This window comes from Alternaria rosae, assembly GCF_020736505.1.
Source record: "Alternaria rosae strain MPI-PUGE-AT-0040 chromosome Unknown BKA58scaffold_3, whole genome shotgun sequence".
Taxonomy (NCBI): Eukaryota; Fungi; Ascomycota; class Dothideomycetes; order Pleosporales; family Pleosporaceae; genus Alternaria; species Alternaria rosae.
This window is the reverse complement of record NW_025763572.1, coordinates 932933-957284: the sequence shown is the minus strand read 5'-3', so window position 1 is coordinate 957284 and position 24352 is coordinate 932933. Positions and strand designations below refer to the sequence as shown.

Sequence of the window (24352 nt, the reverse complement as noted above, 5' to 3'; positions counted from 1 at the left end):
CTTCTTTCCCTCGACTACCCCTCGCAAATAAGATCGAAATCCGGAAAGTCGGGATCAGGACCAATATTCGTACTCGCGACCGCACTATTAAAGTCTTTGACCTGTGCGCTCTTCTGCGCATCATTGCACTTGTCTATCGAGTTCATTAGCCATATATTCGAAAACTGAACCGCAAGTGGAAGGAGAAGACTTACTCTTCTGCTGATCACAGTCATTAACACTCAACCCCCCGTCCTGCCTCTTCTTCCCCTTCTTCCCTCTACCTCCACCTCCTCCATTACTATTTGCAGTGTTACTGCACCCTTGGAACTGATTGTCGCAACTCCTCTGCGCCGCAGAATCGAAACTGGTGAATGTGTCCCCATCGACTTGGAATGGACGTTCTTTGTCGCCTGAATTTGTAATTGGGGATGCACGCGTTCCGCCGAGGTTGCCGTCAAAGGTCTGCAGATCGGATACTTGTCGTAGGAAGAGGGTGTGGCGAGGGACTAGTGACATCTCCCAGTCTGAGGAGACTAGGGCGGGTTGTGGAGAAGCGTGGGATAGGGCGGGGAGGGCGAGATGGATCAGAGCTAGGAGGGCTGTGGGAAGGAACATGGCTGTAGAGTGACTGGTAGTTGTTGGCACGTGTGAGTGAGGACGACTTGTCGACGAAGACGTTTATTGGTGCTGAAAAGTGCCGGGCGTGAAAGATGCCGGTGTAGAAAGATCTCTCGGGTGTGAATTGTTGTCGGTGCTGATTATTTGTCGTGCGTGAAAGACGAAAAGTGCCGGGCGTGAATAAACGTTGTGCGCAAAACCTCAATATCCCAATCGTCAATATCCTCTCAAAGGATCTAGGCACAGCCTTTGAAAATAATTAGTTCAATCGCACCAAACGAATGTAAATATCGCAATCTCTCCAGAGAGCAAAAGACCCAAATACCCGTTCCAAACACCCACCCGGGGCCAACCGCACCTAAGTATAACCACTACTGCCCCAACGCCAAACGCCTCCACATGGCGTGGAAGCGCCGAACATGCATTATCTCACGCCAAACGAGTTTGGGGCCCAGCGGTCACAGAGCTTGTTTGGGCAAGTCGACACGTTGGTTGCTTGCGACGGTGCTGAAACACGATCCTTGAACCCAACCCCTGGCAACGCATGAACATGTGCATGCTGCACACGTAAGAAGGACGAGGCGGACAGAAGAACAGCATGGTTTGAGTGTGAGGGAGAAAAGGAGAGCATGAAGATGGTGATGTAATAGAAGGAATCGGACAGTAAACACTTTTTGACTATGTTGATTTCGATATTTCGCGCTATTGATTGGGGTATGACTATGCTAAAACAAACAAGAAAGACAATGACGCTCTATTACAAAAGACGTAAAACAAGTGTAAGGATGCAAAGCGCAACGTACACAGACAGGATGATGATGGGGAGTGAGCGGACGAAAGTGATCGTTGTGGTGCCTCTTCCTTAACGTGATGGTATACGTCTAAATCTACATTGTGTGCAGACCTTGAGGGACTGACTGACCACGATGGTGACAGTATACACGAATCTGACATCGCGGAATCAGCGCCTGGATTGCAGTATACTCACAGAAACGCCATGTCGTGGTTTATAGCCGCGTTTGCACTGTATATACATCCTCCGCCTTGCTATCATTTCTCAAAATCGCTTCTAGCTCAGACAAGTTCCGCAGATAGTCATTGGTATCGTAATGGACCCTCATAGGCCTATGTACTTTGGGTGGGCTGCGCTTCGCCTAGAAGTTGGCAGCTGCGTTGGGGCGTCCTCCTGGGTTGTGGTACTGCTCCAAGTTTGACTGGAAAGGCGATGAACCAGTACCATTCTGGGGCTTGTCACCGAGGGCTGAGCCGGTGCCGGCCATGAGGTCGTCGTCGTCTTCGTGAACACGTGCTTGGCGCTTCTTCATGCGCCAGAAGACAAGGGCAATGCCGCCGAGAAGGAGGGCTCCGCCAATACCACCGACAACACCTCCGATAACCTTCTTGTTGGAGTCACTGATGCCGCCGCCATTGTCGCTGTCGCCTGCTTGTGCGGTGGGTGGGTCGGTGATGACGGCTTCACCAGTGGAGGAGACGGAAGTGCTGGTGCCTGTCGAGGTCGCTTTGGTTACTCTGCCATCGCTCAGGGTTGTGTCGACAGTCGTGGTATACTCGAACACCGAGGTGGAGAAGAGGGCGGAAGTCCTGACAATCGGGGTCGTTCTTACGGAAGAGCTGCCTTCTTGGGTGGGACTTGGTGAGTTACCGGCGCCGCCACCTCCACCAGTGCGACTCGTGCCCGCCGCGGTTGTTGAAGCGTCGTTGTTGTTATTGTTGTTGTTGCCGCCATCACTAGTGGGTGCGGCGGTGGTCGAAGGTGCGGGAGCGTCGGATGTGGGATCGTCCGACGGCGGTGGGCTGTTGGTGGTTGAGGGTTCTGGCTCGGGAGTCGCGGATGTTGCTGGAGGTGCGGCCGACGATGTGGCAGGTGGTGCGGCGGATGAAGCAGGTGGTGCTGCTGACGATGGCGCGGGCGTGGCGGATGGCGATGAGCCGCCAGTGCCTTCGGCGTCCTGCCTCTTACCCTGGTGTAGGTACTGGTTGATGCCGTCCATGTGTAGATCCTCGAGGGTAAAGGCCGACGATGCGACGGTCAGGATAAAAACAGAGAGCCAGGCTTTGGGCAACATGTTGGGCGGTTGTTGGTGGCTAGCAGAAGGAGGCTCGTAGCGGTTTTTACGATGAATCGGAGCTGACGCGTTTCACAAACAGCCTATTAGTTCTATTAAGGGAGATGAGGGTGAATAGCAGTGGCCTATGGGAGCTAGGTGTTCAAACGAATGTATGAGCGAGGGCGGGAATGGGAAGAAACACAAGAGAAGACTAAGCGACGGAAGCCAGTAAAGGTTGCTGAGTGCACCTGATCGATGAGGAGAAACCCTTCACGCGGCCCTGCATTACAATGACACGTGACGGCCCCTTTAGGTTTGGGGCTGAGTAGCTATTAGTGGAAATAGGTGACATGGGTATGGGGTAGGGGTGGTCCAGAACACACAGTCGTTGAGTCAATCTTGCTTCAAACGTTGTGCACAATCAACCATGAATTGACAGTGCATACCTATGTAGTGAGCATTCGTCGTATGGTACGTCGCGTGACCGTAGCGAAGGCTTTCTGCCCGTGTTTTAGATTTGCAACCATCTAGCCATATGTCTTGATCACAGCTAGACGTTGTACACCATACCACAGCATTCTAAAGTGCCCTTCGAAGACACCTGCGTTAGTTGTTGAAGTACAGACATCGTTTATAAAAAGCCCTGGCCCTGCATATGCCCCCCAAAAAAAACTCTGACCTCAACAGGAGATTTAAAGATAACCCGAGAGACCTGTACTAGCCCACACGTTAGTTTGACATCCCGCCTCACCCTCACACGAAGCGCTGCATCGACGCGCATCGTCCTTACCAAAGCCTTTTATCCCATTCGTCCAACCCGCCAATCTTTGCAGCTTCTACTTCGTTTCCGCAGCGGCTCCACTCGGCAGCTCCTCGGTTGGACAGGCCTAAGTGCGGCATTCTCTCCGTCTTGGACCTGCGTCATCAAGCATTGCATGCCGTCCTGCACGCCCTTGTAAAGAAGCAAAATATTATTACTACCTATAGCCGCAAGCACGCGCTGTGTGGCTATACCCTTACCCGTCCACCCCCGTTGTCGTCACGCAACGCAACCATGCTCGCAGCTGTCATGTCGCACAGCGTGTCGCTGACAACTCACGAGGCGCTTTCCGGTGTCTTCGGCTCAATCTCGCTGGCTTCGTGGATCTTTCTGTTGGTGAGTAAGACTTGATACGATGAGCTCGTTATTCTTCATTTCCCATGCTTTCGCGGTATTGCAGGGAGCTTGACACGTATCTCTGATACCGACCTGAGCTATTGATAGAACCGCGAATGAAGCTTGCAGCACGGCGGCGCACGCGACATCATACATCACCAACCAGCGATCTAACACCACGCAGGTCCCGCAACTAATCGAAAACTACAAATCGTCCTCCGCTGATGGCATCTCCCTCGCCTTCCTCGTCGTCTGGTTCGTCGGCGACATAACCAACCTTGCTGGCGCCATCTGGGCCGGTCTCGTCCCCACCGTCATCGCCCTCGCAATTTACTTCTGCTTCGCCGACCTCGTCCTCATCTCGCAATGCGTATACTACAACATGAAGAACTCGCGCCGTGGGGAGCGCAAAACCTCTGTGCAGTCGACAAACAGCGTTGAAGCGCCCCTGCTGGGCAGACGCGATAGCAGTAACGTCGGTCTGCCGGGAAGTCACAGGCGCGATTCCGCGGCTAGTCGCAGACGGCGCGCAAGCTCTCTGCCTACGATTCCGGATGTGGGCGATGGCGCGAGCGAGTGGGTTAAGAATGCGCTGAGCATTGTGGGTGTTTGTGTCGTTGGTGCCGCAGGGTGGGCTATCGCGTGGAAGACTGGTGTATGGGTTCCGCAGCCTCAGCATAACACGGAGGATACCTCGGATAACCCTGTCGGCGCCATGATCTTGGGATACGCGAGCGCCGTGGCTTATCTTGGAGCGCGTATTCCTCAGATCATTAAGAATCAAAGGGAGAAGTCATGCGAGGGCTTGTCGCTGCTTTTCTTCATGTTGAGTCTTTTGGGCAATGCTACGTATGGCGCGGGGGTAAGTCATCTTCACTTTGCTGGAAGTCACAGCGACTAACATCTCATAGATCATCTTCCACTCACAAGAAAAAGAGTACATACTCACCAACCTCCCCTGGCTCATCGGCTCCCTCGGTACGATGGTCGAAGACATAACCATCTTCATCCAATTCCGCGTTTTCGGCAACGGCGAGGCATCTTCTGCCCTTGAGGCGTGATGCGCTCAGCTGTGTTTATAAAATCGTCTGTTACGTCTGGCGTTCTTGTATCTACCGCAGAGCGACGGTATGATCTACTTAAAAGTTTTTGTGTATGTATTTGTATCACTGGTCTACGATACCCAGTCGAAAAATAGAGAAACGTCAGTTTAGGCGCCGGCGGTGAGGTAATGTTGTACTATGAGATCACATTCAAGAAAAAAACTCAACACCCTAGAGCCTACGTTGATATTAGATTATCAACATTGCATGTTTTCATATCGATGTAGGCTGCAGGCCTGCTTAACGTTGTCCTTGCTTGAGCTGAGACTAGACTTTGTGTATCGCCTTCACTTCAATCTGCCCTAGTGCGCCTAGTGCGCAAGCACTCCCTTTCACTTCGTCCGCTTACGATCAGCCCATAACCCAGTCGCACAGTGCGATACGACCTTCGAGACTCGCACCTGAGCACCCGCACGCGGCTTAATCGCAAGAGCCATGACGTCCCCATCTGAAAATGATTACCACCATCGCCCCCTCGGCCCCTTCGGCCAGATGTACAAGAACGAGTACTTGCGTGCAGTCGATCTATGGACATTTGGCGCTCGTGAGGAGGCCTACATCATCTGTCGAGATCTCCTTGTTGATTCAGCCGTGGGCAAAAGGCACCAATCTGGCTTTCATCTTCTCTTTGGCAACTCAGAGGACTGTATGTACACACCTTTACCTTAATTACACTTTATCCTGATTCGATTCAAGGTTACGTCGAGCATGCGCAGCGCGCGCGATCTCTACGATGAGATGCTCAACGAAACTCCTCGAAGAACTACAGACAAGGAGATGGAAACGATCTCTCGATATCTTGTGATGGCTGAGGAAGTGCTGGCGCGAGCTCTCAAGGATACAAAGGATCTGAAAGACACAGGACAATATGCAAAGGACGATGCCGCAGCGGCAAGTGACGACAGAATCGAGGCTGAAACTGATGACGATGTCGACAACGACAACACCGACATGGAGACCATTGTGGATGAAGAAGAGGATGCGCCTTTCAATCCGAACGACTGGGAGCCCTGCAATGACAACGAGGAAGGCTTTGTCTTCAACCAAGATGACTTCAATCCAGATGACTGGGAGCTAGCTAGCGACAACGAGGAGCCTGCCAATGACGACCAGAAGCCTGCCAATGAGGAGGATGTTAAGGAGAACAAGAGGAAAACTGATGATGGCCGCGAGTCCACTGACGATGAGCCTGCTTGAGCACGAGGTCTGCCCGACAAAGACGTCAAGTACAGGAAGGAACGCGATCAGCACCACAAGATGCTCAACTCACCTCCTTCTCTCACCTGCCCCTCTCCGCTGCTGCTGCTGCCACCGCCGCCTTCACTAGTAAGAGGAGAAGTCGGCATCATACCCTACTCCTGCAGACTCTCGGAACCCCGCTGGTGAGGATGGCAGAGAAACAAGGAAGTAGGGGATTTGGGGGGCGTGAGTGGGAAGCCCGTTCTTTCTAGCTTGAGCCCAGCACTATACTCACAGACTACCTTGTCTCATGGCTTTCGCACGACACATGCGGAGCCTTTGCTGAAAGTATGGCTCGATGGAACGAGTTGTATACATGACAAACGGAATGATGAACCATCTGTTTGGCATCTACTTGTTGCACATCGTAAGACATAGCTACTTCTTCGGAAAGTCAACATGTGCATCGTGCTCTACTACGCGTTCATCTATTCGTACGTAGTCAAGGTCGACAGTTGATCAACAATTTCACGCAACATGTTGCATTAGTATGCTAAAGACCGAACCATTTGACAGATTTCCCGTGGGGTATATCTCCCCTAAGCAGTCTATGAGCGCCATAAGAGACCTGAGAATGAGATCCGTAGTTTCTACCGTACCAGCCTTGCCCAATCATCCGAGTCAGGACTCTATTTAGCATGAGCGTACTTCTGCTCGTGAACGCCAATAGCACTATATCATATTAGTTTCTTGTTTTGATTGTACCTCAAATGGGAAGACTTACCGTCCAGAAGGATCCGTCTGGTTGCTCCAAGTAGGCGTCCATCGCATGACGGTATCGGCGCAGTAGCTGGGGAAGTGCTCGTCGAACATACACCTGTACCAGTACGCCTCCTTGGTGTCCGGGACATCGTTACCCCACTCCTTCTTCGGGTTCTTCATCATCTCGTCGGTCACGTGTAGCTCAGCGGTGTCCTTGAGAGCATCAATCCATCCGTAACCTACACCGTCAGAGAATTGCTCCTTCTGTCTCCAGAGAATCTTCTCGGGGAGGTAGGGTTGCGTCTCTGGCTCGTCGGTGGTATCGAAGGCCTTGCGCAGGATGTACTTCTCGATGCGGCCGGCTTCCCGGTCGATGAGCTTGTCGGCGGGGTCGATGTTCATGGCTGTGTTGAGGAATTCCTTGTCCAAGAAAGGCACACGCGCCTCGACACCCCATGCGGATGTTGACTTGTTCGCGCGAAGGCAGTCGGCAAGGTGGAGATTCTTGACACGGCGAATGCATTCTTGGTGGAAAGCAGCCTTGTCGGGCGCGTTGTGGAAGTAGAGGTATCCGCCGAAGATCTCGTCACTTCCTTCTCCTGAAAGCACCATCTTGACTCCCATAGCCTTGATCTTTCTGCTCAACAAGAACATGGGTGTTGAAGCGCGGATGGTCGTTACGTCGAACGTCTCGAGATGGAAAATGACATCTGTGAGTGCGTTGAGGCCATCTTCGATGGTGAAAGTAAAGGTATGGTGCTTGGTTCCAAGAAAATTGGCTACTTCCTGCGCAGCGATGGCATCGGGTGCGTTGGGCAGACCAATTGAGAAGGAGTTGAGCTGTCCCAGAAGGAGATCTGTCTGGAGCTCGTTGGAGTCATCGATACCAACAAGTTGGTTCTGTTGCTCGCTGGCGTTGCCCGAAGATGCTGCGGCCTTCTTCCTCGTGAGCTCGTTCAAGCGCAGGGTTTCCCGTTGCGCAATTGAAGCGACCAGACTTGAATCAAGACCACCAGACAGAAGAACACCAAAGGGAACTTCCGCCATCATGCGTTTCCGCACTGATCGCTCAAACGATGCCCGTAATTCCTTGTAGTTTACGGGTTGTGTAGGGATGTTCTCGGGCTCGACAAGCCACTTGGGGTCGTAGTAACGGGTAAGTGAATCCGTCTTCGAGTCGTAGACGTGCCCGGGAGGGAAGGAGATGATGTTGTCGCAGACGGGATGTAAGCACTTCAGCTCGGAAGCGAAGAAAACTGCGCCTGGTGTTGTGCTCGACCGGCCCATGTAAAAAGTGGTGATACCGATCGGGTCGCGTGCTGCGATGACACGATCTTGAGCCTTGTCGTGAAGGACCCAAGAGAACATGCCGTCAAGTTTCCGCGGAGCATCGATGTCATGTTCGAGATACTACTGTCCGTCAGCCTCTATTCTTTGTAAGCCGTGTGCCCAATCTTACCAGAGGGATGATAACTTCGCAATCCGAGTGTGTCTTGAAGTTGTACGGGGTCTTGAGGGACTTGCGGAGGATTCGGTGGTTGTAGATTTCGCCGTTGACGGCCAGGGAAACGGTTCCCTCATCGTTGACAAGCGGCTGAGCGCCAGACTCTGACCCATGTAAGCTTCCGCCAAAAGCAATATGTGTTTCGTGACCTCTTACCGACACCGACAATGCTCAAGCGCTCATGAACCAGGACTGTCTGTCTTTAGCACAGCGTGTGACTGAGTGCTCTGAGAGTCACTCACTGGTGTTGTTCGCAACATGGTTACCAGCTGTAAAGGGTCAATCATTGTGTTTGTGAGCGCGCATTGAGGCATAACGGATACTTACACCAATCTGGACCTCGATGGCTTATCTATCAGTCAGCATGGAGGTTCTTGTGGTGTAGTGGCTGGGTAGAGGGTCTGGGGGAAGTACACACCGAACACTGTAAGTAATTAGCGAACTGACAACTCTTATAGATCACGGGAGGTACACATACGCCTTTCCCATTTTCAGGGCCGTTGGCTTGAAAGTCTGCACATCGGGGTGCCTTTTGAGATGTTAGTCGTATGTCAATATCATCGCGAAACATCTTGAGTAGAGCCAATTCAGCATTTAGAGGGGTAGATGCGCGCGCGCAACAGTTGTAACTTACTTATGACACGCGAATATGCCACACATTTTCGCTATTGAATTGAATTGAAAGGGAAAGAGAGAATATTGTCGGAGTCAAGAAGAGTGAGAACAGCTTTATCTTGTCTTGGCCACAAATTTACCAGTCATCAGTCACAGCTATCGCCCGCCGCCGCACTTCGGGCATGCTCGGACCCACTTTTTGACTGCGCGTTATGACCACGGGATTGGCACTATCCACCTTCTCGTACTTGTAAGGATGTGACGTTGGGAACCGTCACTCCACAAGTTTGCTCGCACTTTGCGCATGCTCAGAACGCAACCCCACAACTGCGATTACGGAGTGGTATCTTCCAAATGGTCAGTGCGCTTGCCAACATCGCCGCGACTAGGCACCTCTCACGCGACAGTGTCAAGATGCAAATTCATACAAGTATACGTAGACATTAATTTTGATAAACAATTTCAAGACTTTGCTACTCCGAATTATGTAGCTGTTGATACATGGACGCTTCCACATGGATGTGCTCACGCTTCCCTAGCAGCTGCCACTCCGTATGTGTAACCAACGAACAGCCCTAGTTCCATCCAAGCAAGAAATACCCACATGAAAGAGAAAAGCAGTTGTCCATCCTATCGTCCCACGCCATACCACCGACCTACTTCTTCGTCTTCGCATGTTAAAAGATGACGCCCGACTTCCCGCCGTCTCCGCACAATGTAGATCCGGGGTCGCTGTTGGCGCACGGTGCTTCACTGGCTGTCCTGGGTCAGGTAGTGTGGAAGGACGCTCAGAAGAGGAAATAAGCAATCAGGAAGCTGATAAGGCAAAGAAGGGCTGTGATCTGGACAGACACGCCGCCGGCGGGGGCTTGCCGTGTGTCCATGGAGGTCGAAACTCCTTGCTTCGTGTCTTGCGCGGATCCTGTCTTCCGCTGGCGAAGACCAGTGGCTTCGCTGACCTGCTGTGTCAATCGCGCAATCTGAGCCTTGGCTTCAGCAAGCTGAGCCTCTACATCGCTTGAGGATGGCAGAGCATTGGAGACAGTTCCGGCGGCAGAGCTAAAGCTCGACTGCATGTTACCGCTCGATGAGGGGTTGTAGGTCTCGTTCCTGATCTCGCCCAAGTCTTTGCTTCCTGACGGGCGCTCCGAGGGAACGGAGACAGGTCCAGAAGCGTCCGATACGCCGCGCTGAGGAGTCACAGCCTCGGGTGATGGAGAGGAAAGCATCGAATCGCGGCTAACGCCGTTGGTTCTCGCAGGAGTTGCGCTGGAGGAGGCATCGTCGGGTGCGAGGAAGAGGACTCGGATCTTCTTCTCTTGGATGGAAGACTTGGCGGTCTGCTCGATGTGCGACCACTACAAGTGACTATTAGCACGCATCCAATCCTATTTCCCCAATACTATGACGTACCAAAGACCCGACGTTGGTGAACTCCTTGTCGGCGGTGACGAGTACAGACTGCACAAGGAACTTGTCGCGGCACTTCGCATCTGGGGGTGGGTCTTCCTTCATGGCTTGGAGGAGAACTGGGCGCATGCGTTAGTTTGCTGCAGACTCCTGTGGATGCGCGCATAGAGGGCATGCATACTCTGAACCTCGACATCTTTCCCAGGCTCGATGCGTCCGCTGTTCGGCCTCACACAGTATCTAAACCCGTCATCAGTGATTGTGGGGAGAGGTATCGCGGGCGTCGTACTGCTTGGGAGCCGTTGTTTTCACCTTCATTATGTCAGCTGCATGTCCAAATGTCACATGGCTTCACAGAAAGCCGCAGAGAAGCGTGCTTACCTTGAAAGCAATGGGGTCAGAGTGCGGGTTCTTCAAGCGGAGGGTCTGCGACACCTCGTGCTGGAAGGGTCCTAGCCATCTCAGTATGTTTGTCGGCTCAATGCCATGGACGAAGCTTACGCTTGAAACCAAGCTCTACGGGGTCGAGCTCGACAGACATGGCGGGCGCGTGTGGGTTGTAGGTATTGGGTGGTGGTCGTGTCTTCCAGGGTTGGTAATCGGATCCGCGGTTACGGGGTACCTAGGCAGGGTCGCGATGAACCTCGGGAGCCAGGGGAAGGGAGATGGGCGCGTATAATGTATTGAGAAGCTGAGTAATCTGGAGATGGGGTGCGCAAGCGGTATGGGTATCGCAGCGGGTGTGGATTGGGGTGGGTGCGGATAGTAGGGAGGAAGGCAGATGGTAAGGACAAGTTGCTATGACGTGCAGCGACGCCTCTTGATTCTCGATCGCGAGCTGCCTCTAGTGCCCACCCGCGTAGACACTCCCAGGCGACGACAACCATCACTCTTCACGCGGAAATAGGCTGCAGTGACAGACGTATCCTACAAACATATTCATAGTGAAGATCACTGTACCAAGACAACATCCCGAGGATCTCACGCGCCTCATCCACGGTCCACCTTCTTTGTGGTTCCACCGCTACCGCCTTACACCCACATTCCACATATAAAGCTAGACTCCTCCACTACGCTCACTCACTTTGATTCGCTACTAAACATCAACCTGCGCGATACAAACGCCCAGATCCACCACGGAATAACCCACAACTTCCCATATACACGACTGTCACCACCGCCACATTCACCATGGCCGGAGATCTAGATACCCTCATTGACATGGGCTTTCCCCGCGAACGCGCAGAGCTCGCCGTCAAAGCCACCGGCGGCCTTCAGTCTGCCATCGACTGGCTCGAGACCAACCAGGACAAGTCCGTCGACGAGATCAAGCAAGAGCAAGCCACCACCGCCGCCAACGTCTCAGACGAGCCACCTGCCCTCCAGCCCGGCGAAGAGGCCAAGTCACTCGTCTGCGATGAGTGTGGCAAGAGATTCCGTTCCGTAAACCAAGCCCAGTTCCACGGCGAGAAGACCGGCCATGAACAGTTCTCAGAGTCCACCGAGGAGATCGCGCCCCTCACAGAAGAGCAAAAGGCACAGCGCCTCCAAGAACTACGCGAGAAGCTCGCCGCCAAGCGCGCAATGCAGTCTGAGCAAGACAAAGAAGACCACAAGAAGAACGAGCAGATCCGCATGAAAGCCACAAAGGAATCCCAAGACATCCGCGAAGAGCTACAAAAGAAGGAGCGCTTAAAGGAAGCCGCCGCCAAGCGTGCAGAGAAGAAGGCAGACGAAGACGCAAAGAAACGCGTATTAGCCAAGCTCGAAGCCGACAAGCAGGAGCGCAAGCGCAAGGCCGAGATTGAAAAGGCGAAGCGCGCCGGCCAGGCTCCTCCTCCCGCTCCTGTACAGGCGCCCCTCGCTACATCCTCCGGTCCTACCACCAGCAAGCCTGCGAGCGCATACACCGAGGCGCGTCTGGCGCTGCAGACACCCAGCGGAAGGGTCATGAAGAACTTCCCAGTTGAGACTACGCTGTTCGAGGTCGCGCATGCGCTAGAGCAGGATGGCATGACTGTGTCGACTTTCACGACCAACTTCCCCAAGAAGATATATGATCGGAGTGACTTTGGCATGACGCTCAAAGAGGCGGGTATGGTGCCCAGCGCGGCTTTGATTGTCGGATAGAAGCCGGACCCTTTCGAGGACATACGGTGTAGATGTTTGTGAACATGTATGGGGTGGCGTTGAGGTGGTGCAGGTGGTAGATACCCACAAAGGGATGCGTATGGTAGCGTTGATGTATGTGTCGGCGGCAGTAAGCCAGTCCGTAGACGAAGTCACGATGAATGAACCATGACATACAATGAACTACAGATGCAAATACGATATATCCCAACGCCTACTAATGCTCATCCAAACCCCATACTCTTTCCCTTATGAACACAGCACCTCAGTCATACTCATCAATATCATACCTCCCTGCTTCCCTCTGCGTACTACACCACTCCTCACTCGCCAACCCACCCTCCTTCCTCCTCACCAACGCCTCCGCATCCTTACACCAATCACACGCAAAGTCACACTCTGGCGTCTCCTCATCCGCAAAATACTTGGCAATGAGCTTATGCCGACATTTGCTTGTGGTCTCACAGTAACCCACCAGTGCCTCTAGACTCTTCGCTCGATGCGTCATCTGCTGTTGTTGAGCCTGTAATCCCGTTCCTGCTTTAGGCTGACGAGCAATATCTCTCGACAGCGAATGCGCAGCTCGATCGCGATCTTCGCGGCCGTAGTATAAGATGCAAATCGACGCTTTGCCGTCTCGACCTGCGCGACCGGCTTCTTGGTAGAAACCTTCGAAGGACTTGGGAATCTGCCAGTGTACTACGAAACGTACGTTTTCTTTGTCGATTCCCATGCCGAAGGCTGTTGTTGCGACTACGACGTCGTACCCGGCTTTGTTGGCTACCCAGCCTGAGAGCGCGTCTGCACGGTCTGAGACGGAGAGGCCGGCGTGGTACGGCTTTGCGCCTATGCCGTCTGAGCGGAGTCGTGCGGCGAGGGACTCACAGTCTTTGCGGAATAACGTGTAGATGATACCTGGGACGTTGTCTGAGCGCTGGTTCTGAGATGCTAGTTGAGAGGCGCGCTCAGGATTTGCCGCACGGCGGGCGTGAATGGATTTGAGAAACTTGATAAAGTCGTCGTAGTGGTCCTCTGCGTCGGATTTAAAACGGACTTCGTAGTGAAGGTTTGGTCTGCTGGTGCTCATGCGGAACATTTTCAGCTTCTTCGGGTCCAAGGCGAGCGTGGTGATGATGTCGTCTCTTACACGCGCTGTTGCAGTGGCTGTCAGACATATGACCGGTACGTCCGGGAATTCCTTCTTGAAGAATGACAGTTGCTGGAACGAAGGGCGGAAGTCGTGTCCCCATTCGCTGACGCAATGGGCTTCATCGACAGCGATGCGAGCCAGTTCTCCTTGAGAGTGGATGACTCGTAGGATCTTGCGGAAGTTGTCGCCCTGACAGAACTCTGGTGTTACATAGAGCAGGCGAGTCAGAGGATGACCGCATTGGAGGTCAGCTATGATCCTTTTCTTGTCCACCTGTGGTGTGGTGCTGTTGATCGTCTCGACTCTAATGTTGGCATTGCGCAGAGAGGCAACTTGGTTGTTCTGGTGACCAGTGAGCTTTCATTCTGAAGCAGAGGTAGTGTGGAACGTACCATCAGTGCCAGCAATGGAGATATCACAATGGTGACTAGCAATATTAGCGGCGACGGCGGCTCTATGTTGATTTGAACATACTGCCAAAGTCGACCACCGCGGGGAGCTGATAGCACAAACTCTTTCCAAAAGAGGTCGCTGCCTGTAGGAAGACATCTTCACCCTCCAACGTAGCTGTGACAACTTCACGTTGTAATGGGCTGCGAAGGACATCAGTGAATGCAAAGAGTAATGGGCAGAATGTCATACCGAAAGTTTGCCTTCTTGAACACCTTCCTCAGCGTAAAATCGAGATTCGAGTACGGTCGTTTCCTTTTGGCAGGCATGACTCGTGATGTGAAGAACGGAGAAACGAACGGATGGAAGGGTCGAAGGATTAGATTCAGAGTTTTCACCGCCTGTGTGGTTGTAGCGGTGGTTTTATGCAGAGGCGAAAGCCCATGTTGATTCGGCCAAATGACAGTTTGAGGGATCTTTGGAAGTCGTGTAGAAGCTGCAGGGACGACGCGTTGGTGGTGTGGTGCACGTGGAGGAGAACGCGCTAACACGTGCGCCCCACTGAAAGATCCAATTGACTCAAGCGACTACCTCCTCCATTATTTGTCGACTGTAGAACCCACCGCTGCGAGGACTAATATATCTATTTCGAGAAATGGATAAAGAGTCTGTATAACCCGCCTACAACTGGCGCGTCGCAAACACCCGTCTTCACGTCTCAATGCTCGAACCAGCACCACCATGACTCAGCCAAACTCACCAGCGCAACCTCCACCTGGCTTCATGATCAAAGACTACTCTGCCTTCCCACCAAAGATCCGCCTCTCCATCGCCGACAAAGTAGCCAAACTCGAAAGAAAAGTCTTCCCAGCAATCGAGCACTTCAACTACGACGTAGAACTCAAGAAAAAGAACACCGGACTAATGTTAATCTTCAAAGAAGACGACGCTGACAAGTTGATCGGATATCTCGTCTACCAGCGAAAGAAGAGATTGTCTTGGCTGCACAAACTCTGTGTCGTCGAGCAAGAAAGAGGGAGAGGGCTTGGTAGAGCTCTGATACATTGTTTTCGTCATCAGATGGAGAAGGGGGGCTGCAGTACGGTCTTTCTGTGGGTAGACGAGAGTCGTGCTCCTGCTAGAGCTCTTTACACGTCGTGTGGGTTTCAGCAGGCGGAATGCCGGCCTGATTACTATGGACCGGGACGAACGGCTCTGAAGCTTGAGCTGTCACTCGACGACTGAATAACCGAAAACCTGGACGTAGAGTAGAAGAGGCTGTCTCTACTTCAGTTGTAGCGAAGGTGAATACTATCATCGAGATGGAATGCATGGCCGAATATTCATTGAAGAATTAGGACATCAACGTCCTTTCATCCATTTCACTATTCTGACATGCAAAACTCCAGAAAAAGCTATGTAGCAACGTTATCTATCCCAGACTGTCGAAGTCCCTACTCCGTACGCCATGCCATGCAATGTTCTCTCTCTCTCGCAGACTCCTACAACTGAATGTCGTTGTTCAGCAGCCGTACCTCTTCACCAGGCTTAAACGCCGGCAGACCAATGTACGGACACCCGTCACATCTGAACGCATCGCCCAGTGCGCAGTTTCCGCAGCTGCCAACCTTTCCTTGTACTGTAAAGTCTACCTCATCGAGGTCGTCGGCATCCAACTTGAGCGAGTTCAATGCTTTATCGGCGGAAGAGCGTTTGGCGGCGTCTTCGGCTTCGAGTTTCTCTTTCATGCCGCAGGTGCAGTCTTTGCATGCGCGTCGTCGCTTGCCGGGTTTGGGTTGACATTCGAGCGCTGGAGTCATGTTAGCAGTTTCCCTTAATACAGTAAGAAGAATAGACGCACGTTGAAGGACTGGACGAGCCATATCTGCCTCTGTAATAAGGTCGTCTTCGTCAATTAGATCATCATCCTCGCCTGTGATGATTGGGTCGTCAAGATCATCACTAAAGTCAACAAAGCCCACAACTGCTGCTGGCTTGACGGGCTCAGGCTGGTTGCGCTTGCGGTTAAGGTTGATCGGGACTGAACCATCCGGGTTGACAGTGCCATTTGCGCCATTCGTTCCATTCGCGCCATTTGCCTTCTTGCCGAACTTCAGCGGTATCGACACCGGCTCCTCCTGCTCGGGCTTGGTCATGCCGTCGGCCGTCTCTGTAAGTCCTGCCAGGATAGCCTCCGTCTTCTCTGCGCCTTGGAAGGGGCCTGCCTGGCTCTTAAGAACACCTCCCACCTTCAATGCGCTGACTACTTTGTTCATGACATCCCGTGCCAGCAACTTGTGACTTTCGCGCGTGGTACCGTCGGCGTCGGCGAGGAGGAGAACAACATCGTATGTAGACGCGGGGAGATTGACCAGACCAGCGGCGATACGGTCAAGCATCTGCAGGTCGGTCGAGTTGCGATCGTGGATTTCGTAAACTTGGTCAAGTCGCTCTGGGTGCGCCGCAATCGACGGCGTGCCGATCAGAAGGCATCGCGGGGCCATGGTGGGGTATCGGGGCGCTGTGTGTCGATGGAGGGGTAGATGAGTGTTGCAAAACCAAAGTCTATCGAGGTATGAACTCTGCGAGAAGTGTGCAGAGACGTGCAAGAAGAAAGGAGTGTTTTAACGAAAGGCGCGTCCGGGAAACTTTTCTGAAGATAGTCTGCGGCCTCGGAGGCGGAGAAAGCGCTGCTGATGCAATCACTGAGAAATCCGCGGCGATTGGTCATACCACCCTGGGCTGATTACGAGCTGACCGGAACACGTGATTCCGGATCAAGTGGGATGACGGCACATGTGCGAGTGGATCCAGCGCATTAGCGTGCGAGGAACATACATCTAGAATCTGGGGTAACCACCGTCGTCTTGAAGCCAGGGCACGCAGGAGGCCGTTATAGACTCATCATGGGGATTGTGTTTCTTCGATAGCATTGTCGACTTGCAATTGACTTATAGGCCAAGTTTGTGCATGGCTGTGGTGCTGTGTCTGAATGAAATGTCGCCCACGCGACACCGCTGGGGGGATTCAGGTACCAGTGACGTACCCTTCCCCTCGTCCCTTCCTCAATAGCTCAGGGTCACCGAGATGCGACCGACAACAATGTGTGTCCAGTTACTTTTTACAGGTAGAAGCTATGAGCACGATTGCAGTAGCTGGAGCTGGGCAGCTGAGGGCGAATCTTCTAGAGGCGCGTCGTTCCAGGGCCCATCTTGGGTGCGATATAAAGGCAGGAGCTCCTCCCAGCTTCCCCGCCTTTCAACGCCAGTCGCGTGAGATGCATTGCGCCTTCCTCTATCAAACCAGCCACCATCGTCTCTGCTAACCTCGTCTTCACTAACACATTGCTGCCACTTGTCCACAGATCTGCAAGGTACGCATCTGGCCGCGTTGCTTCACGCAGGACGACGCCATCGGGTCAAAGCTCCCATCACGAGACCATGTACTGACCCGCTTGAGCTTCTTACAGTCACAGTAGCTCCGAGCCCGCCGTTGCAGGATACTTCAATCCTTTCTGACCCTCTTCCATCACGTCACAAACAACCTCTAGTCAATCCATCGACTCAAGACATCAAACAGTAAGTACTGCCTTTCATACTGTCTACCAACGCTCTTGCCTTGTTCGCATTGAGCCTCTGAGGTTGATACGACCTCAATGGCTCATCGCTGTCAGACGGCAGGAGGCTCTGAAGCAACCCAAGCTTATCCGTATGTCATACTGACATCTGAAGTGACTCGCTCTCACAAGTTCACTGATCGCGACCATGCCGGCATTGCTGATGGCACTGCCGAGCGTGAGATGCGACTTCCCAAATACTTCGCCAAGTCCGGCCATGCCGACACCGACCCGACCAAGACAAAGAAAGGTGGTAGCGGCAAGGGCAATTGGTGAGTGTAATCTGCATGCTTCCTTGCTACCTACTCGAGAGACTGTCGCACCTCGCGAAACAGCTCTACCCTTCATGAGTGGTTGTACCATAGAACACATGACTGACAACATCGTCTTAGGGGCGCCGCTGGTGACGAAGTCGAAGATATCAGGCCCAATATGGCCTACGCCCGCCGTCGAAGCAACTCGTCCACCCACAACATGAAGGACTTCAAGACCAAGTTCGAGACCATCGAGACTGAGCCCGTCTTCGAAGAAGAGATTCACGGCCCTCTCGGTGAAGAGCTCGAGAAGCAGAGCACCACCTCGACGGAGAACAGCATCGCTGAAGAAGAACACGACAAGAAGATGTAAAGGCTGAGTGTGGAGCCTACGGATAGTGGCATGGCTGAGTGTCGACTGGCTAGTCGGCATGTGGGAAGCCATCGCTTGCCGCGAACAATTTGATAGAGCAGATGTCGTCGTCTTTTCAGACTGATATGCTCACACATGTACCATGTTTCTCTGGGAGGTATTACGCTCTCTAGTACAGCCATGCAAGTTCACACGGACAAGCATGGTTGGAAGTTGACCACAATGGCGTTTTCTGACAACTGTAACGAGTATGATGAATGATAATAAAACACAAATACAAAGCACTTGACTCCTTTGATGTGACTCGATCCAGATGGCGTTCTCGTCCGAACAGACTACCTAGGTAAAATGCAAACGGGATTGTAGATATGATAACGCGTGTTGAAAGATAGGAAAGCCTTTGCTCAAGTCACCTGTGTATGTAGTATTTGTTGTCTAGCAGAGTACGGGCGTAGTGTAGTGAATTGTCGATGGTGCGTGCCTGGCGACTCGAAGGTTTGTTATGAAACATTTGGACTAGCAGCTGGCTGGTTAACTCCGGGCTCTAGCGTTACTTGTATCCCTGCCAAAACAGCTTCTTAGTTGTCAACCAACGCAGCGAGGAGCAACTTCATCACCGGCGCGCTCTTTCGCGTTTCCAACCACCATCTCCAGTCTCTCGCATCATGTTTTCGCCCGAGGCTTCCATCGCGAGCGCGCGCAGCTCTTTGCGCAACCCTCGACGCAGGCCGCGGATGGAATCTGAGAGCCAACGGAGCAGAAAGCGAAGTAAACTCAACGACGCGACATTCAAGGACCCTGCCGACGCCCATATCAACGGGAACGGAAGCGCCTCGACGAATGGCCACGCTGTACAAAGTGTCGACCACTCGGTCGTCGTGGTTGACATGCCCTTGAGCATTCGGGAGAAGAAGACCGCACCGAAGCGCGCGCCCAAGGAGGACACGGGCACGTATCTTGTGGGTAGATGCGCATCCATGCATGTTGGCACTGCTAATATGACACTACAGACCAAGAACGCAAACTACAGTGTCAAGAAACTGCCTGGCTTCCCGTCAGCGCTCCTCCGCCCATCGAGTACGGCCTACACAACGTCCCCCAAAGCAATGCGCGCCTGCTGACACAAATATCTAGCTCCGATATATGCCACCGCACTCCCCTCCGCCGGCCTCGCGCTCGCCCTGACTTCAGATCGAGCCCTTGTCTGGGACTACAGCGCCCCGAACGGCCCTACAAAAGTCGTCTCTTTAAACCTAGACTTTGGCCTAAGACCATCTGAACCTCTGCCGCTCGGCGCAATCGTACGCAACGGCCCCACCAACGACTACGGCATCGTCGCACTCGCGCCTTCGACAGGCAAGATCAGCTTCTGGGAGAACATCGACAGCGCAGACACTCGAAGCCTATACCCCCAGCGCCAGCAAGGGGTGGATGGCTTTGTGAAGCTGTACTCTGGGGAAACCATAACTGGCCTGGTCGATGTGGAGCACGCGGGCTACGTCCTGGTGTTCAGCAGCGGCAGACTCGCTCAGCTGACCCTGCGCGATTCCCAGGGTCGACCAAGCGTTGCGACAACACTCTTAAGCGCACCAAATGGCTCAGGGGGTAGCTTCTTCAGCTTCAAAGGCCTTCTCGGCGGATCCATCCGGAAGACCATCGCCTCCGTCAAGGCCCGGACATCGCAATCCAAGGGCCACATGGAAGTCATCTCGGCGACGCGAAACGGCCTCTTTCAGACCTGGGACTTGAGCTGGTCAGGACAGAACAGCCACCAACGAGACGTAGACGCATACGATGCGATCCTGTCGGCAGTTCAAACAGACACCGTTCCAGAAGTACGCAACCAGCAGGATGTCCACGTGCTGGATTTTGCCATTATGGAACAACAACAGGGCCAGGATGCCGTCAGCCTTCTGGTTTTGGTGGCACTGTCTGGCCGGAACTCAATGGACTACTTCCTCCTGGAGGTGGATCTGTCGAGGACAGCCGGTACCATTAGCAGGGCGATACCAGTCCGCAACTTTCACCAGCCGCAGCTAACCAAGGAGCCGACCGGAACGCTTCTACTGCCACAGCCTGGACACACAGCCTACGTCCAATTCCCAGGAGCGGTCTTCGTCGCATCCCTTGCTCAACCAGAGGAGAGCCCCGAGGCACAACTGCTCGCAGACTCAGGCCGTTCTAGTTTACCCTTCCAGGACACCGTATATTTCCGCCCAGAAGTGACTCTTGCAGGCACTGCCCTGGAGACTGCATTACGGAAAGACAGAAAATCGACTGCTCTTGTCTTCGTCCAGCAATTCGGCCTTTTACAGATCAGCGCATTGCCTCCTACCACCGACGATCAGGATAGAGAGCGCGTGAAGGTGACCGCACGCAGCAAACTCGAGCAAGCCACCTTCTTCAGTACCATTCCCTCCAACATCATAGACTTCTCTGTCAAGTCACGCTTTTCGTTCGCAGAGGAGGAGACTGCGGAAGCTGCACTTGCTATCAGTGCAGGCATCTTGAGCTCCTCGTACGACTACCTGGAGAAGGGAGTTTCGAACTTAGACGACCAATTCCAGCAGCGCTCCTTCGCCCTCCGGACTCTGATCTCTCAAATACAGACCGACTACCCCCCCGTATCTTTCCAGACAAGGTGGCGACTGTTGTGGCATGCGGAGAAGCTCGCGGCTGCACACAAGCTCTGGCTCTGGTACCAAGACAAGCTGCAGGACCAACAAGCACACCCGGATACATACCCAGAGAAGATCCTGATGAGCGACATCATCAGAGCTTTGAATGAACGCTACAAGAGCGGCCTAGATTCTGAGCTAGGCGAGAACGACACTATTCGGCAATTCTTCGTTAAGGACGTTGACAGTCTTCACACGCTGATTCCTTGGGGCTGGTTCTACCTGAGGACCTTTTATATGAAAGAGGGACTAAAGCAAACACCGTCTATCATGCAGAGGCTCAGTGAGGGCACCGATGTCATGCTTGTTGCTTTGGAAACAGCTTTCGAGTTCCGGCAAGCGAATGTGGAAGTGTACGGTCTCGAACCCGATTGTCTGGACGACAGCATCCTCAAACCGGACTATGGCTACGATATGCTGCCTCCCTTCTGGACTTCGTCTCACAACATTGTCAGCTCGATTCGTAGCCTTATTGACGTTGGCCGTAACCTCGCGGTGGACAACTACGAGGAAGGTTACCAAGAACTCCTGGCACAGAAGATCGGCAAAGACAACCCTCGCTTGGTGAAGCTTGGGTGTCAGACTCACATTGAACGCTTTGAGTGGGCTCTCGCCCAGAGCGACGAGAAGACACGAGCCATGGGTCGCAGCCTCAAGGATGAGTGGAACAACAATGTCCGACCATCCCATATCATGGGTTTGATGGAGATTGGACTCCCCACAGAAGGAATGGAACTGGCCGAGCAATACCACGACATGTCGACACTCGTCAATTTGATTTGGGAAGAGTCCAACTGGCTCGAGACCGAGAAGGCGAACACTCGCAGCAAGATGGAGCAGGCGGAGAGCACAGTCAAGCTGAACCGGATAAAAGAGCGCATTGCGCGCTACTTCGAGGTCTATGGGGATGACTGGGCTGGAGCGTTCTACTCCAAGTACATCAACGAAAACCAAGCAGGACAACTTTTTATGAAGGAGTATCTCAACCAGCCGGCACTCACAAAGTTCTTGCGAGCCGAGCCGTCGCGCGTCAGGCTCGCATGGATTAATGAAGTCTGCGGCGAGAAAGATTACGAGACTGCTGCTGAAGCGCTCTTTGAGGCTGGCTCAAAACAAGAGACTAATGCATGGTGTCAGCGTGTTGAACTCTCTATGGCTAAGCTTGCTCTCCTTTGCAAGAAGGAAGCGAAGCACGGCGAAGGCCAAGCCGTAGTTGATCTACGCAGGGAGAAGCCCAAGGCGCTGAAGATGCGCGAGGTCATGTACCAGAGCATCGACCAACAACTTGAGTACACCAAGATCCAAGAGGAGGTTTACGAGCGTTTGCTACCCATCATCACCGGAGCTCTGGATGAGGACTCTGCTGTCGAGCTCCTCATGGCCGAGTTTGGACAGGGTCGTTTGAAGGACCGACCAGCACACCAGACCATCCTCAAAGAGGGATTCGAGGCTCTGGTCCACCACAGGGTCATCGACCCTGCGCTCATGGTTGACATTCTCACACTCATGAATGCAGATGACAGCGAGGAAGGTGTTACTTTGCTTGGGAACGACGAGTTCATCTACGCTTTCAAGGTCTTGACAGTCAACTGGAACAACATCCACCGGACAACTCGCGATGGCCTGCTCAAGCTTTTCTGGAAGCGACTATGCATCAAGGACAACTGGGCTTTGATCAACAATGAAAAGGAGGTGCCCGACTCCAAAATCCACGATGTGTTGCAAGGCACGGTCATGGCATGGACATTCCGCACCTTGTCCGCCATGTGCAGTAAGTTGATGTCTAGTATCATATGTTTGTTCATCACTAACATGTTGCAGTCGACAACTCTTTCATCCGGACCCTATGGCCCAAGAACCTTCGGGACCTTCTAGGCGCTGGAGGAACCCATGGAGAGCTTTGTGTTCGTTTTGCTGCCGAAGACCTTCGCAATCCAATCATCAAGGACAACCTCTTGGATGACGACATCCTTCGCGAGCAAGTCAGCAAGAACAGGCTCACCGATTGGTTCAAGGCAGCTTGGAACACGGGCAAGACAATGTACGCCCGCGAGCTGGCACTGCAGGGCAAGGTTCCTCCTCAAACTATGCCAGCAGCCCCTCAAATGGCGGAGGAAGAAGTAGAGGACGAGGCGGAGCAGGACGCTGCTGGGTCGGAGACGTTCGACGGAGACGACGAGAGCGCACAGCAGGAAGACGTGGTGATGCAGGATTCATGAGCAGTCGTGATCGTATTCGGGGTTTCATCGGGCGCAGTGCATTCAGGACAGGCGCGCATCATGCATCGGGCACGGCGTTTGAAACGTGTACTCTGCAGACGCGGACAGCGTTTATTTTCTTCTTTGTTATCAAGTGTATTTCTAGCGATGGTTCTGCGCAGACGACAGGCGTCATATCTCGTCCCATGTCTGTAGCTGACTAGAGACGAGAAAGAGGATGATTAGAGTTGGAACCCAATGTATAAAAGTCACTATTCGGGTAATGCATGAAGTGTTAGGGGGAGAGCCATGAATAGTGACATGCATAACCGCCTATCGGCAAGGGTCTCGACTCTGTTCTGTGGAGTCAAGCGACGACAAGCGTTCATTTGCGCGGTGGGTACCCAGCCGTGTCAGGGAACCGAGTGTGGCGCGAGCGAGAGGGCGCGGAAGCCGACGCGCACCAATGGCCTGACTCGGTACCAGCCGTTGGGTGACTTGAGGCCGGGTTGTGAAAAAGTGGTGCTGCGCGTTGAGATGAAAGGCGGGAGATGGAGATGGAGTACATGTCAAGAAGACTACCTTTGCTTCTTTGTTGTCGCACCGAAACCGTTGGCCATGCCGTGAGGCGAAGCCACCGACTTGACGTAGGCGGCATGCATGAACAGCATGAGGCACAGCAGCGGTGAGGCTGGACAAGACACACGACAGGCCAATACGTGCTAGCCGTGCCGGTACTGTTGCGGCTCTACAGCAGGAAAGATCGTCGAGTTGCGGCGGCGATGGCGATGGAGATGTCGATGGCGATGACGGAAGGCAGAGTCTTCACCCTGCTGATTGCCGTCGCGAATCCGCTGACCAGGCTTCCCCTTCGCGCAGGCGCGCTTGTTGGCTGGGAAAGGATGTGTCGAATTTCCGAGGGCGTCCCAGGGCTGCTTTTGCTCGGAGGATGCTAGTTCTGGTGTGGACTGTGCTGCAGGTACAACAACAAAGTGACAGCTCAGTGGGGAACGGACGGCTGCGCCGCGAGCGACCTGGGATGGACTGCGGAATGCATGAAAGCCAGAATTGAGCCGCTGCATTGGGCTGCCCACGTCTGCGCCCACGACGACGGCCAGCGTGCACTTCCGTCGCTATGCAGGCGGGTGTAAATAGCTCACGGTGG

General features: G+C 53.3%; 11 protein-coding genes across 11 annotated transcripts; 5 read left to right on the top strand and 6 right to left on the bottom strand.

Moving 5' to 3' along the window:
- Positions 1-14: 14 nt before the first annotated feature.
- BKA58DRAFT_437376 (uncharacterized protein) lies at positions 15-597 on the bottom strand (the record flags this gene model as incomplete). The annotated part of the gene is made up of 2 exons (XM_046173487.1): positions 15-133; positions 195-597. The coding sequence occupies 2 exons, from the start codon at positions 595-597 to the stop codon at positions 15-17; spliced, it is 522 nt and encodes a 173-aa protein (XP_046027369.1).
- Positions 598-1654: 1057 nt separating this feature from the next.
- BKA58DRAFT_120670 (uncharacterized protein) lies at positions 1655-2936 on the bottom strand. Its single transcript, XM_046164157.1, has one exon. It carries the CDS (start codon positions 2685-2687, stop codon positions 1755-1757), a length of 933 nt encoding a protein of 310 aa, XP_046027368.1. The 5' UTR covers positions 2688-2936; the 3' UTR covers positions 1655-1754.
- Positions 2937-3462: 526 nt separating this feature from the next.
- Positions 3463-4976, top strand: BKA58DRAFT_120643 (vacuolar membrane PQ loop repeat protein). Its single transcript, XM_046164156.1, has 3 exons — positions 3463-3825; positions 4010-4687; positions 4737-4976. The coding sequence occupies exons 1-3, from the start codon at positions 3724-3726 to the stop codon at positions 4884-4886; spliced, it is 930 nt and encodes a 309-aa protein (XP_046027367.1). The 5' UTR covers positions 3463-3723; the 3' UTR covers positions 4887-4976.
- A 1820-nt stretch (positions 4977-6796) lies between these two features.
- Positions 6797-9033, bottom strand: BKA58DRAFT_399600 (uncharacterized protein; the record flags this gene model as incomplete). Its single annotated transcript, XM_046171555.1, has 9 exons — positions 6797-6839; positions 6892-8279; positions 8329-8477; positions 8530-8565; positions 8616-8642; positions 8701-8720; positions 8792-8797; positions 8852-8902; positions 9008-9033. The coding sequence occupies 9 exons, from the start codon at positions 9031-9033 to the stop codon at positions 6797-6799; spliced, it is 1746 nt and encodes a 581-aa protein (XP_046027366.1).
- A 380-nt stretch (positions 9034-9413) lies between these two features.
- Positions 9414-11250, bottom strand: BKA58DRAFT_379718 (MSP domain-containing protein). Its single transcript, XM_046169835.1, has 6 exons — positions 10900-11250; positions 10780-10850; positions 10688-10710; positions 10580-10638; positions 10402-10517; positions 9414-10346 (listed from the first exon to the last, which is right to left on the bottom strand). Exons 1-6 carry the CDS (start codon positions 10937-10939, stop codon positions 9777-9779), a joined length of 879 nt encoding a protein of 292 aa, XP_046027365.1. The 5' UTR covers positions 10940-11250; the 3' UTR covers positions 9414-9776.
- On the top strand, positions 11251-12723 carry BKA58DRAFT_379716 (ubiquitin-related domain-containing protein). The gene has a single exon (XM_046169834.1). The coding sequence runs from the start codon at positions 11590-11592 to the stop codon at positions 12526-12528; it is 939 nt and encodes a 312-aa protein (XP_046027364.1). The 5' UTR covers positions 11251-11589; the 3' UTR covers positions 12529-12723.
- On the bottom strand, positions 12661-14634 carry BKA58DRAFT_120351 (P-loop containing nucleoside triphosphate hydrolase protein). Its single transcript, XM_046164153.1, has 4 exons — positions 14321-14634; positions 14153-14271; positions 14071-14105; positions 12661-14020 (listed from the first exon to the last, which is right to left on the bottom strand). Exons 1-4 carry the CDS (start codon positions 14395-14397, stop codon positions 12794-12796), a joined length of 1458 nt encoding a protein of 485 aa, XP_046027363.1. The 5' UTR covers positions 14398-14634; the 3' UTR covers positions 12661-12793.
- Positions 14633-15481, top strand: BKA58DRAFT_120520 (acyl-CoA N-acyltransferase). The gene has a single exon (XM_046164155.1). The coding sequence runs from the start codon at positions 14810-14812 to the stop codon at positions 15311-15313; it is 504 nt and encodes a 167-aa protein (XP_046027362.1). The 5' UTR covers positions 14633-14809; the 3' UTR covers positions 15314-15481.
- BKA58DRAFT_120349 (cytokine-induced anti-apoptosis inhibitor 1, Fe-S biogenesis-domain-containing protein) lies at positions 15442-16668 on the bottom strand. Its single transcript, XM_046164152.1, has 2 exons — positions 15930-16668; positions 15442-15878 (listed from the first exon to the last, which is right to left on the bottom strand). The coding sequence occupies exons 1-2, from the start codon at positions 16570-16572 to the stop codon at positions 15571-15573; spliced, it is 951 nt and encodes a 316-aa protein (XP_046027361.1). The 5' UTR covers positions 16573-16668; the 3' UTR covers positions 15442-15570.
- Positions 16669-17656: 988 nt separating this feature from the next.
- BKA58DRAFT_120186 (uncharacterized protein) lies at positions 17657-18790 on the top strand. The gene is made up of 2 exons (XM_046164151.1): positions 17657-17956; positions 18077-18790. The coding sequence occupies exons 1-2, from the start codon at positions 17724-17726 to the stop codon at positions 18309-18311; spliced, it is 468 nt and encodes a 155-aa protein (XP_046027360.1). The 5' UTR covers positions 17657-17723; the 3' UTR covers positions 18312-18790.
- A 1-nt stretch (position 18791) lies between these two features.
- BKA58DRAFT_120104 (Non-repetitive/WGA-negative nucleoporin C-terminal-domain-containing protein) lies at positions 18792-23352 on the top strand. The gene is made up of 4 exons (XM_046164148.1): positions 18792-19270; positions 19322-19388; positions 19446-22760; positions 22811-23352. The coding sequence occupies exons 1-4, from the start codon at positions 18977-18979 to the stop codon at positions 23206-23208; spliced, it is 4074 nt and encodes a 1357-aa protein (XP_046027359.1). The 5' UTR covers positions 18792-18976; the 3' UTR covers positions 23209-23352.
- Positions 23353-24352: the final 1000 nt, after the last annotated feature.